The 13,025-nt window shown below is 57.8% G+C and overlaps 1 protein-coding gene across 4 annotated transcripts in view; it reads left to right on the top strand.

Moving 5' to 3' along the window:
* Nucleotides 1-13,025, top strand: part of ARHGAP8 (Rho GTPase activating protein 8) — a 57,681-nt gene that overhangs the window by 5,416 nt on the left and 39,240 nt on the right. For all 4 annotated transcript variants that reach the window (XM_086712042.1, XM_086712041.1, XM_086712040.1 and 1 more), the window contains exon 2: nt 11,384-11,502. In XM_086712042.1, the coding sequence (XP_086568168.1) occupies nt 11,466-11,502 (37 nt within the window). In that variant the 5' untranslated portion in view covers nt 11,384-11,465. The remainder of the gene's footprint in view (nt 1-11,383; nt 11,503-13,025) is intronic.

Here is a 13,025-nt window from a genome sequence, read left to right as displayed (position 1 = left end):
TTAAATTGCACTTGAGCCGGTGGTGATCATGGCGAACCACTTATGGATCGCTTATTCCCTGCAGGGGCCGTGTGTTCCGGGTAGCTGAGACAGCATGTGTAAAGGCCCGGAGGCGGGCACAGCTTGATGTGTTTGAGGAGCAGCCTCGGAGACACTTGAGGCCTCTGTGGCCGGAGCAACGCAAGTGGGGTCGGTGCAGAGGTGGCTTGACAGGGTGGCGGGCCCAGGCGCGAAGAGCCAGTCTTTCAGGTGCTTTGCAGGAGTTTGAATGTTCTTCCAAGAACTGCAGGCAGGTGGTGCTCAGAGGGTGTCAGGAGAGGTGTGGATTGGGCAGTCGGGGTATTCAAGTGCAGCACTCGGGGGGAGGTCTGGGTGGTTTGAGGGTGGGGAGCACGGGACTGAACACCCCTTAGGAGAGGTGAGGGCCCATGGTCCCCTCACCCTGAAGGTCTGAGTTGTATGGTGGAGATTATGACAGAGACCCCACTGTGTCTCCAGGGACAGAGCAACCTGGATGGCGGAGAATGGAGTGAGTGAGGTGGGTAGTGGGAGTGATCTTGGGTTGTTGGTAAGACCAGGCCAAGGAGGCCTTGAATGCTGGACTCTGTCGTGTGCCCTTTGTGTGTTCTCTTGTTCAACAGATACTCCCAGCTCCTGCTGCGTCCCTCCCCCTGGGCTGGGGTGAGCCACCCACGGCCCTGGCTGTCGGTGAACACGTGGTGACGGGTCAGGGACAGGACGTATGGTGCAGGCTGATGAGGGCTGTGATGGAGCTGGGGGCTGCCAGAGCCCCGAGGAAGCCCCTCTCCCAGCCTGGGGTGGGCAGGCAACCAAAGCATCAGGACGCTGTTGATGAAGAGAAAGCCCAATTCTCAACGGGCCCAAAAAGTCAAGGCGGGGGGATTTATTGGCCCATGTAGCTGAAATGGTATGGCAGTAGCGTGGAGATCAGGTATGGCTGGTTCAAGGTTTGGCAGTTCTCTGCCTTTTTTATATGGGCCTCTGGATCTTCAGTGGGAAGTGAGTTGGCTGCAGCCATTCCAGGCCTCTTCTGGCTCTTTGGAGAGAGACTTCTCCAGCGCTCCTCTCTTGAGATCTTTCTCAGAAGCATCTGGAAATCTTCCCGGTGCCTCATGGGCCTGAACAAACCCACCCCTGAGACCAGAGAAATTGCCATCTGCTAGCTGGCTCAGGCTTGGTTTCCCTCACAAACCTTTGAGAAGGGAGACAGGATTACTCTGAGGTAATCAGGCCACCCTACAGGGTCCTGCAGGTGATGGCATACGCCCGAGTGAGCCCGAGTGAGCACGTGGGTAACCCCAGGCAGGGCGACAGGAATGCTGGGGAGGGAGCAGCCTTGTCTGTCCAGAGGCTGCGGGAAGCAGCCGAGTCTTGACGTTGGCGACGAGAGGCATGGGAGGGGTGGGTGGCCCCAGCGGTCCCTTGGCCCTTTCAGAGCACCAGACTTCGCTGGGACTTGTGGGCAGGCTTCTGGCAAGGTCGTGCAGCCGGTCACAGCTTCTTTGGATTCTGCTGCTGCTGGTGTCTCACCTGGGCACCCTGCACAGGCTGTAGTGACCTCTGGCCCGGCTACCTGCACAAATGGTCGGCACAGGCCTTCCTGCTGGTGGCAGGGACCCAGTGCTGTCTGGGAGGCAGAGTGGGTAGTGTGGGGGGGTCTGAGTTCATGCATTTGGGGCATGGCTGAAACAAAGGGCAAAAATTACTTTTTGCAGGGTACCCTTAGAGAGCCCGGAATCCCAACTCAGCGGTGACCCCCTCCCAGCCACGAGCGAGGGCTCCTACCCCCTTGGGTGTGCCAGCCCCTTTCTCCCTGGGCCTTGGGGCCTGTGAAATACGGGGTTAGGGGCCCTCCGCTCCTCCCCGAGCCCTTTAGCAGAACCCCTTTTCTGAGACACAAGCCCCCTCCTCCCCGAGCCCTTCCTCTGTGCGCCCCGCACAGGACCACACCACTCGAATTCAGCGTGGTGCTAATTTGCCCGGGGTTGGTAGGTGTTAAGTTGTAGCTACCGCCTTAAGATAATTGCTGGGAGGGTCTATTTGTGAAATGTGCAAATATATTTTTATAGCAACAAACCGTTTTGCTGTGAATTATAAACAGATGAGTTCGGTGGTTTGAAATCTCTTTTGCATGGGATCCAGGTTGCCACGTGCCTGCTCTGGTCCAGTGTCTCCAGCCGGCACAGCACCCCCGCCCCGGCTGCCCCAGCCCCCCCATCCCGGCGGGGGCTCCTCCGGGAGCCCGGCTCACAGCTCATCTTGGCGGCTCACAGCTCAGCCTGGCGGGAGTTGAGGTGGGCGGGCTCAGGTGGAGGGTGACGGGCTTGTGCCCCAAAGTCACTGCCGAGGAGAAAGGGTCCATTTGTAGTGTCTGCACGGAGCTGGGTTCTCGGGATCCCGTTTTAACAAGTCCACACAGCAGCTCGGCCCTCCTGAAACTGATCTGGTGAGGGCGGCCCGTGGTAACATTAACCTAAGGGCCACAGAAATAGGCACACGTTTGCAGCCGGTGCAGGTTTACGGACGGGGGTGAGGGACACTAACCCTGTGGGGGAGTCTGCAGAGGGGGAGTCCTCTGACACGGTCCGAGGATAAAGGATAAACAGGCCGAGCAGTGTAATATCCATGTATTTGGTATCTGTCCCATTTCCTGTCGGGGGGGGGGGGGGGGGGGGGGGGAGGGGGCTCCTGAGAACCCTGGAGACCCTCCTGAGGGCAGTGTCTTTTCTTATTCATAAAGGATCCCTTTTGACCTTACCTGAGTTCATGCTAATGAGGCGACTCTGGCTGGGCCCTCTGATAGCATGGGGATGGGACTGGTGGCCAGAGTATCTCCCCCCACCCCCCAATCCTGATTAGAGGGTTAGAACTTTCAGCCCCACCCCTCAACTTCCAGGGAGGGGCCATCCCCCGCGGCCATGATTCAGCCATGCCCGTCTCCCGCAACGGGTAATGGGTACAAGCTCTGAAACCGAGAAGCTTCCAGGTTGGTGAGCACATTGATGTGCTGGGAGGGTGGCGCACCCAGGGTGGGCGGGAGGCTCCGTGCGCACCCCCCTCTCCAGCGCTCGCCCTGTGCGGCTCCTGTTTGCCTGGTCCTGAGTCGTATCCCGTTCCGTGAGCCTGTGACCATAAGTGAAGTGCTTTCCTGAGTTTGTGAATTGTTCTACCGAATTACTGAACCTGAATGGGGGTTGTGGGAACCCCCGAACTTGTAGCCAAGTCAGACAGAAGTGCAACAGCCTGGGAACCTGGGACTCGGGACTGGTGTCCGAAATGGGGACAGTCACTGTGGGACTGAGCCATTCACCAGTGGGGTCTGTGCTGACCCCTGGTAGTTTGTGTCAGAACTGGGTTGCATTGTAGGACCCCAGTTCATGTCAGAGAATCAGAGAAGCGGTGTTGGAATAACATATTTGTTGTTTGGAGCAAACCTCACGGGGGCGGAAAGAACTTAAAAGGCTCAGGGAAGAGTCTGTGTCAAGGCCCTGGGGTAGGTGGGATCAGCATGGGGTTTGGGAAAGCCTCAGATGCGCTGGGTTTCTGTGGCCATAGCCATGGGAGAGAGAGAGAGGAGAAGGAGGCCCAGGGTGAGGGGCGAGGGTGGAGTCCAAGCTGGACTTAAACCCTGGGCAGTGGGGCCTCATCCTCTATGCCCCCGTTTTCTTGTTAGTAAGGCAGGGATAGAAATGCCTTTCCTTCATTCAGCGTCCCTTCCTTGCAAGGCTCCAGGCGCCCAGAGCAAAGTCCCATTAAACGATAATTTTCAAAAAAGGCAGAAAACCCTGACTGTCCTACTGACGGAAAAATGAACACAGTTAAAGATTTTATTTAGCTTATGAGGGAACCAGGCACACGCTGTCACTGGTCGAAAGGATCTGAAGTACAGAGGCACTTACAGATCGGGAGGATCGAAACAAAAATGGAGGCGATTTGGGGCATTTGGGGGGAGGAGGGCGGGGAAGGGAGAGAAGTCCACCAGACAGGATGGAATTTGCACGTCTGTAGGCGAGAATTATTCGTGTTGCTCTCAGCCGACAGCAGTGTGCAGTTATAAACTAGCTCCCAGGGGTGGAGTCAACCCCAAAGGGTGTTCTCTGTTCTAGACAAGGTGTAGTTTTTCCATCAAGGCACAGGTTTGCTCACATGGCTACGAGGAGGCACCTGCGAGGACTGGTCGTAAATGCCAGGGGGTCCGTTTGTAGCGTGAGATTCAAATAACAGTTCAAGACACTTGATGAGCGGGGCGGGGGGGGGGGGGGTCCCGTTGCAGACACCAGCCGAGGATTCCTAGTTGAATCCTGGCCCGACACAGAGCAACACCTTGAACTTCCTGGAAGCAACAACGAGACTGAATTAACTGTGGTTGGGGCGGGGTGATGGAACCTGCCAGTGGTTCCTTTCCTCTTTGCATTTAAAAAAGTTTGGTTGACGATTTCCCGCCATATGTGGAGTCATTCTGGTTCTAGGCTGGAGTCAGGAGTCCTGGTTTTAAGATCCAGCTCTCCACTGACTTGCTGTGTGACTGTGGGCAAGTCCCTCACCCTCTCTGGGCCTCAGTTTTCTTGCTGTACAGTGAGAGTTGATGGCACAGTATGTTCACTGCGGTCGTTCCTTGTGTCACTGTTTTGTGATTCTTTAAAGTTTATTTTCTTGTGTTTATTTTTGAGAGAGAGAGCGAGAGCGTGGGGCAGGGGCAGAGAGGGAGGGAGACACAGAATCCGAAGCAGGGTCCAGGCTCCCACTGTCAGCACAGAGCCCGACGCGGGGCTTCGATTCACGAACCCCGAGATCATGAGCTGAGCTGAAATCAAGAGTCAGACGCTTAACCACCTGAACCACCCAGGCACTCCTTTATGTTGTAGTCTTGAGGCGGAAGTTGTTCTCTGAAAAAAACCCGTTTGCGCTTAAGGTCTTCACCTGATTAGATGAGGCCCACCCCCCATTATGGTGCATCATCTGTTTTATGCAGGGTCAGCTGACTGTAAACATTAACGACATCTACAAATACCTCCAAGGCAGCATCTGAGCTAGTGTTTGACCAACAACTGGGCACCATTGGCCAGACAAGTTGACACATAAAATCAACCATCACAAGGCCAATGGGACCAGACTCACCTTGGTGCCAGAGCCCTCTGCCCCCCTGGATGCCCAGCCAGCCAGTCGGCAGCGTTTGGGCTCCTGGACCTGGAAGACAGGCCACCTGTGCCTGGCGGCCTTCCCGAGGAACCCCAGGGCTCCTGAGCAGCAGCACTGAGGATAGGCTTCCTTCCCCTGCCCTGGCCGCACTCCCATCCTGTGTGGGGTGGGGTCCCACCGACGGCCTGCAGCGGAGGGGTGTGGAGGGTTGGGGGAGGCCTGTGGTACAAGCCTGCGGAGCACCCTGGGATGGTGGGGAGAGCCTGGGTTTCTTTTCCAGTGTAGGATTACGGTCGTGGGGGGGGGGCGGGCAGCTCACAGGGCTCCCCCTCCCCCAGACTAGCTGTTGCCACAAGGCACCAATTATGTGTGACGAGCCCACCATCTGGGCGTACAGACTTTAAGACAAATCCAGCTGCCCATGCATTTTGAGATAGGGGATCGGGGTAAAGGTTTTGAGCCTGTAAGGGAAAAAAGGAGTAAATATTACTCTGCTTTAACCGAAGCAGACTCTGGAGGAAACACAAAGCCTTCTTGCCTTTGGGAGCTTTGAACTCCCGACTCCGCCTCGCCAGGACTTCCAGATGTGCTGCGTCGCAGGGAGGCCTTTCCCCACGGGCAGTGGAGGAGGAAGAGGCCTGGGTCCACTCTGGCTGTTCCCCCTGGTGGTTGGTGCCCCCTGTGAGGCTTTGAAGCAGGAATGTTCCAGAAGGATTCTCCTCCCCTGGGTCGGGTGGGTCCCTCAAGACGTGCCTCCAGAAGATTGCTTTCAAGCTGTTTGGCCTGTAACGGGCTTATCATCCCAGGCTAGCACACGAAAGGGGCGGGTGGGACTCTGGGGGTGGTGGCGGTGCGTCCCCCCCACAAGGCTGGGTTTTCCCCCGCCCCAGGCAGCAACGGCCCTTGGCATCCCTGTGCCCGTCCGCCAGCCTGGTTGGGTGGCCCAGGGACAAATGACTAACCTGAGGAGAGTTCTCGTCTCACCAGGCTTCCTGGCCACCGCTCCTCGCAGACCAGCTGCCGTGGCCGCGCCCAGAGTGAGGGTGCAGGCGATTGAGTTTCTTTTCTCAGTTTCTCTGCCAGCAGCAGGGCCTCTCAGCCAGGCCCGGTGTCACCCTCCTGTCCTCCCAGGCCCCCAGCCAGCTGCCTCCGGCTTGGGGAGAGCTGGACTGGGAAGAGGGCCCGGCGTTCCTGACGCACACAGAGTGGGCCTTGGGGTCCGGGTCGGGCGGTGCGGGGCCTCCCCTGCCTGGTGCTCTGTGCACCCCATTCCTGCCAGGGAGCAAGCCCGATCCCCCGTGTGCACCCCGGCCCCGGTTGGCTGGCTGTGTGGCCGTCACGCCATCTACCTTCCCTGCCCTCAGAAGCCGTGGCCTCCAGGGTCAGGTGACCTCAGGAAAATGCAGGGTGTGCCAGCCCAGGGAGGCGAGGGCAGGGAGCCGGTGGGTCAGGTCACTGGTGTGAAATGCGGGTCTCCGGGGACTGGCCTGGAATTGTGCCACGGGGAGGGACCTGCCCGAGGTGATGGCCCAGAGAGCACAGCCAGGGTGCCCTTGTCTGTGTACGCAGGCATGTGACCCCGAGGCCTCCCCTGTCCCTCTTCCTGAGGCCTCTCTCCGGGCACCTCTGCCCTCTCCCTCCCTCCCCCTGCCGGGGACTCCCACCAACTGGCTTCAGCAGCAAGTCAGTGAGGCGGGCAGCGCAGAGCTTTTGCCGTGTCTCGGCCTGAGAGGGCAAAACCCTTGGCGAGGCCACATAGCCGTCCGAGGAGAGGAGGCAAGGAGGCCGGCCGGGGCCTCAGGGCAGGTGGAGGCAGGGGCGCACCAGGAGGCGAGGGAGGAGGCCGGTCGAGACTGGCCTGTGAGCTCGGGCAGTGTCGTGGCTCCCAGAAGCGGGAAATGCGGAGAGCCTAGGCACGCGTGCGCCAGGGAGAAGGTGTGAGGAGCCCGGAGCAAGTGGAGGCACCCCGGGGCTGACTCGGGCCTGTGTGCACAGCCCCTTGGCCTCAGTTTTGTTCTCTGGTAAATGGGGACAGTGGCCTTTCTCAGCATGAGGGGGCCGGGCAAGGGCAGCATTCCAGCCTCCTAACTCCCATCTACAGTTGTTTTTTTAAGTGTTTGTTTATTTATTTATTATGAGAGAGAGAGCCAGGGGAGGGCAGGGGGGGCAGAGAGAGAGAGAGAGAGAGAGTGTGAGGGGCAGAGGGGGGAGGGGGAGAGAATCCCAAGCAGGTTCTGCACGCTCAGCATAGAATCCGACGGGGGGGGGGGGGGGTTCCATCCCACAAATGTGGGATCATGACCCGAGCTGAAATTAAGAGTTGGACGCTGAACCGACTGAGGCAAGCAGCTGCCCCTACAGCTGTTTCTTGGTCACAATTGTCCAGAGTGCGGAAACTTGTAAGAAGAGAACACACGTGCATGATCCAGAAACTCGTGCCGTTCGTTACGGAGTCTCTGTCTCTCTCTCTCTCCCCCTACCCAACTCATTCTCTCCCCACCCCCCAAAAATGAATAAACATCAGAAAGTTAAAAAAAAAAAAAGAGAAGTGACAGGTTGTCTGTAACCCAAACCGGCTTACGCAGAAGAGAGGATTTATGGGATCTTTGCATTCAGGTGCAGCTGGATCCGGGCGCATAGTGTTTTAGGGACTGTTTCTCTATCTTGCTGTGTCTTCTGCCTTTGGCTTCATTTTTTCAAGTTCCAGGTGGTGACCTTTGGTCATTCCAAGCCCATGTCCTCCAGGTTTGGGCTCAGCAGGACACATTTAAGAAGTATCTCTTTTCAGGGGTGCCCGGGGAAGCTCAGTCTTTGTTAAGCGTCCGACTCTCGATTTTAGCTCAGGTCATGAGTTTGAGCCACACGCTGGGCTCTGAGCTGGGAGCCTGCTTGGGATTCTCTCTCTCCCTCGCTCTCTGCCTGTTCCCCACTGTGTGCCCTCTCTCTCTCTCTCTCTCTCTCTCTCTCTCTCTCTCTCTCAAAATAAATAAACTAAGAAAAAAAGTATTCTCAGTAGCTTCGATAGAAGTCTCAGAGTTCACTCTGGTTGGAACAGCAGGGGGCATGTGGTCACTCCTGAGCCCATCTCCGCGGCTCAGGGAATTTGGTGCCGTGACTGGCCAGGCAAAGACCCCTGGTTCTGTCCTCGGTGCCCAAAGCGGAGCTTCCTTCAACATTGCACAGGCTGTGTGAGCATACGATGTGCACACGGACTCTGCACATGTGGACGTACGTGCACGTGTGCGTGTGTGGGGGAAAGCCGGTGATTACCGGCGGGGGGGGCGGGGGGGATGCCGGTGGCCAAGAGGACACCTGTCCGCCCTGTCCAGCCAGGAACCCCCCGCCCGTGTGACTGCAGGCCTGGGCTCTGCATAGCGTGTGTCCCCAGCATCGTCCTGTCGTGCACACGGCGTAGGCAGCGGGGGCCGGGGAGGCTGTGCCCTGGCGTTCTTGGTGATCGCGGCCTCCCCGCCCGTGCGTGACCTCTGTCCGCGTCCCCACGTTTCCGGCGAGGTTGGCTCCCTTCTCCACGCCGACCTCTTCCTGTGTGGGTCCCTCTCTCGGCCGGAGCGCCTCCGAGGGCCCGAGTCTGTTCCCCTCCGTGTGAGGGGCTCGGCCGCCCTGCCCAGGACCCGGTTGCTCTCCCGGGCTCTGCCGCCCCCGGCCCGCCCTCCCGCCGCCTCCCTCCAGGGAACCCCACGCAGCCTCTCCAGTCCCTGGGCGCCCCCCGCCACCCCCCGACCGCTTGGCAGACCTGACCCGCCGGGTTCATCGAACTCTCGCAGCGTGAATGTGCTCGTAACGGCACCCAGAGACGGAGCGTGGCCGGGCCTCGTCACCGCGGGTTCGCTTCGCCTGCCTCGAGCTTCTGAAGAGCGGGGCCCCGCGGCCTCTCGTCTCTGGCGCCCGACCCCGTGCTCGGCGGGGCCGCGCGGCTGCGGAGCGCGACGGTGGCCGCTCCCCTCTGCCGTCCGCGGGTCCTCGGGTCGTCTCCCGTCTGGGGCTCTTTCGCTGGCGCTGCTCACGCCGTCCTGCTCCCGTGCACACATGGACACCCGCTGTGCGTGTGTGTCCGCGGGTGGAATGGCCGCGTCCCGGGCACACACGTGTCGTTTTCATTCTAGATTAGATCCTAACGTTTAAACCTCGGCAGCTGTCGCGCTCGTGGACGAGCACAGACGCCGACTTCTCCCCCGAGAGCCAGCGGGCGAGGCCACTGTGGGCTGGCTCTCAGCGACCCCCCTGGAGAAGGGCCGTGCCTGTCCTTGCCCGGGGCCCTCCCAGACTCGCCTCCGGCCAGTGTTGTGGGTAAGGTCCCTGGGGTCCCGCCCTGCCGCCTCTTCGCGGGCTCTGCCCCGGGCGGGTGACTCGCTGACCTCTGCTCTGCGTCAGCGTTACCGGCTGTAAAGTGGAGAGACGAAAGACAGCGCTTAGCCAACGGGAAGTTTTATTTTGTTTTGTTTTTTTAATTAAAAAAAAAATTTTTATTTATTTATTTTTGAGACAGAGAGAGACAGAGCAGGAGCAGGGGAGGGGCAGAGAGAGAGGGAGACACAGAATCGGGAGCAGGCTCCAGGCTCCGAGCTGTCAGCACAGAGCCCGACGCGGGGCTCGAACCCACGAACCGAGAGATCATGACCTGAGCCGAAGTCGGACGCTCAGCCGACTGAGCCACCCAGGCGCCCCAAGGGAGTTTTGAAGAAGTAGAAGGCAGCAAGGCTTTAAGTTTTTTATGTTCATAAAACATTATTTATATTGTTAGCCATACGTTGTCTTAGTTCAGATCACTGTATCTCATACTAAGGGCAGTCAGTACAGGCTTTTGCAAAAATGAGAAAGGGATAAACGTGGAAAACCGAATGGATTTATCAGTCCTAATCCTAAAGCTCCCAGGACACAGCATTGTAACAATGTCCATTTTCTTTTGCTGTTAAAAAATCGGGCCAAACTGTGTGTGCTGTTTTGACCCAGCTTTGTTAATTTTTTCAAACACCTTTATTGAGATATAATTCACACGACATTCGCCTGACCCCCATAAAGCCTACATAGTCCAGTGGTTTTTACTGTACCCACACATCATGTGAAACTGTCCCCCAGCCAACTTTAGGACGTTTCTTCACCTCGGAAAGAACCCGCACTGTTTGGCTGCTACCTGTCTAACCCCCCACCTCCCCCAGCAGCCACCGACCACTTTCTGTCTATGGACTTGCCTCTTGTGGACGTTTCGTATAAATGGGATCATCTCTTGTGCCTGGCTTCTTTCACGTAACACGGTGCTTTCAGGGTTCATCCACGAGGTAGCATGTGTCAGTTCTGCGTTCCTTTTCGTGGATAAATCATATGCCATCATTTGGGTACTAACAGGGATTCTCGTAAAGATTTGCACAGGTACCGAAGCGCTATCCTGGGCACAGAACAACCACGTTTGGTAACTCCTAGCTGTAGAGGCACGAGCTGTTCTTTTTTTTTTTTTTTTTTTTTAATTTTTTTTTTTAACGTTTATTTTTTTGGGACAGAGAGAGACAGAGCATGAATGGGGGAGGGGCAGAGAGAGAGGGAGACACAGAATCAGAAACAGGCTCCAGGCTCTGAGCCATCAGCCCAGAGCCCGACGCGGGGCTCGAACTCACGGACCGCGAGATCGTGACCTGGCTGAAGTCGGCCGCTTAACCGACTGCGCCACCCAGGCGCCCCCGAGCTGTTCTAATAGATCTTTGATGGCCTCAGTTTTCCCCTCCATAAAACGGGTGCGGGAGTGACCATGCATCTCTCTGGGCAGAGATGACGGGGGTCTTGAAATGATTCGGCCCTGAAAGGGCTGTTCGCATTCTGAGTGTGCCCCACCCCCACTGCCCCTCTGCCCCGCTCTCCTGGGACACGGGCCACCTGGGGACAGGAGCTCCGTCCAGGGGCACCAGTCCCGAGGAAGGGGCCCACACATGAGGTCGGCGCCACCTTCCAGGGCTCAGGCTCCCTTGGCTGCGAGAGCTGTTTGTGGAAGTGGACCTCCCCCCGTGTGGAAGAGGGTGGGCTGGGCAGGGGAACAGAGGTGGAAACATCATCCTGACACGGGGTCTTGGAGAATCAGAAGTGGGTGCTTTTTTTATGTTCAGGAGGGAAAAGCAAACCAGGCCCTTGCTTGAAGGCTGTTTCCTTCATTCCTTGAGCCCTCGTGTGCACGTGTGTGTTCAATGTCCCCGGGTTCCGTGTGCTTCTCCCTCAGGGTGTCGGAAGGACCCCGTGCCCGGACCCCTGAGAGGTGGCATCGGGGCCGTGTGCTGGGCCACCCTGGAGAGCAGCAGAACATGTCCCAGCCGGACCTGGAGGAGCTGGCCGAAATAGGTAAAAGTGCGTTCTCCTTCCAGCCTCGTCCCGCGAGGAGGCCGTTGGCGGATGTTTGCTTTAAACAGATCCTAATACACTTACGCGGCTGGAAAAAGTCTAGCCCTGTAAGAAGGGCTTGGTGAGGTTGTCCTTCTCCCTCATCTGGGGTCTTACCCCTTCCCCACCCCCGTTAGCCCCAGGTAGTGACTTTTTAATCTTTCCAGGGTTCTTCTGTGCAAATTCAGGTGAGCCCCTCTGAGATGGAGCCACCTTCCTGGGTTGTTATGAGGCTCAAATGGGATAACATCCTCATTCACTGCTTGAGGCTACCCGCCGAGGTGCCAGCGTCCACATCCCCATCTTACAGACAAGCAGACTGAGGCCCGGGGTGACTGGAACACACGGCTGAGGGCACCCCGTGACAGGGGCCAAGCTGCGGGGAGGGCCTCTGCATAGACCCACCCCTTGGCGGTTTGGTTAACGTCACGTGTGCACGTGTTTCCGCGAGAGGCCGTTCCTGCTACGCGCACTGGGGCCAGGCTACCCCGTGCGTCTCCCTCTAGTGCACATCTGTCCTCAAGGTTCGCAATAACCCAGAGCGGCTCCCGAGGATCCGCCGAAGGCCCGTGGCCCTGAAAGAAACGACCTTCCGTCCTGCGATGCAGCATCAGTGCATCACGCCCGATGCTGGGGGGAGCCTTGGCTGCGTCTACCTGTGCTGCTCGATTCGGGCTCCCGGGAGCCCGCAATTAATTACGCCTTCCGGTTTGCTCCCCTTGCTGCTTTAAGGCGTGCGGCACAGTAAAGCATCTGTCGCTTGGGTCCATACGGTGGCAGGACCGTGAGCCCGATGTCAGCGGTGTGGTTAGGGATGCTGGAAGAGCATCCTTGTTTCCTCCGTCCGCTGCCTTCCTTAAGACGGTCCGGTTTGTTCTGCCTCCTCACGTTTCCTTATGGCCGGGCCCCCGTGTGCTGAACCGTTGTTTTCGGTTTTTTTACGGAGGTGAAATTAACATGGCATAAAATGAGCCGTCGTGAAGTATTTAGCCCATTCATAACGTGTAGTGTATCCACGTGTTAGAACATTTGCTTCGCCCCAGAAGGAAACCGCACACCCCATCAGGCAGTCACTCCTTCCCTCAGCCCCGGGCAGGCATCAGTCTGCTTTCTGACTCCGTGGATTTATCCGTCCCGGGCACTTTGTGTAAATGGAATCCCGCATCCTGTGGCCGGGCTTCTTTAACGTAGCGTAATATTTTCAGGGCTGTCTGTATCGTGGCGCGGGTCAGTACCACGTTCCTCTTGCGGCCAAATAGTACTCCATTGCGTGGGCAGCCCACATTGTGTCCACTCATCCGTGGACGGACACGTGGCCGGGGCCACTTTCTGGCTGTTGTGAAGGGTGCTGCTGTGCCCACGGCGTGCACTTGTGTTTGTTAGAATTCCCGTTTCCGGTTCTCTGGGGCGCACTGTTGCCTACGACTCGCTTTAACATCGTACACGGCCCGCATGTCAGCATGCTTCCCTCCGTGTCTCTTCTC

This window comes from Puma concolor, chromosome B4 (genome assembly GCF_028749965.1).
Source record: "Puma concolor isolate L17-30 chromosome B4, mPumCon1.1.hap2, whole genome shotgun sequence".
Classification (NCBI taxonomy): domain Eukaryota; kingdom Metazoa; phylum Chordata; class Mammalia; order Carnivora; family Felidae; genus Puma; species Puma concolor.
The sequence above is the reverse complement of the archived record's forward strand: the minus strand, read 5'-3'. Positions and strand labels throughout refer to the sequence as shown.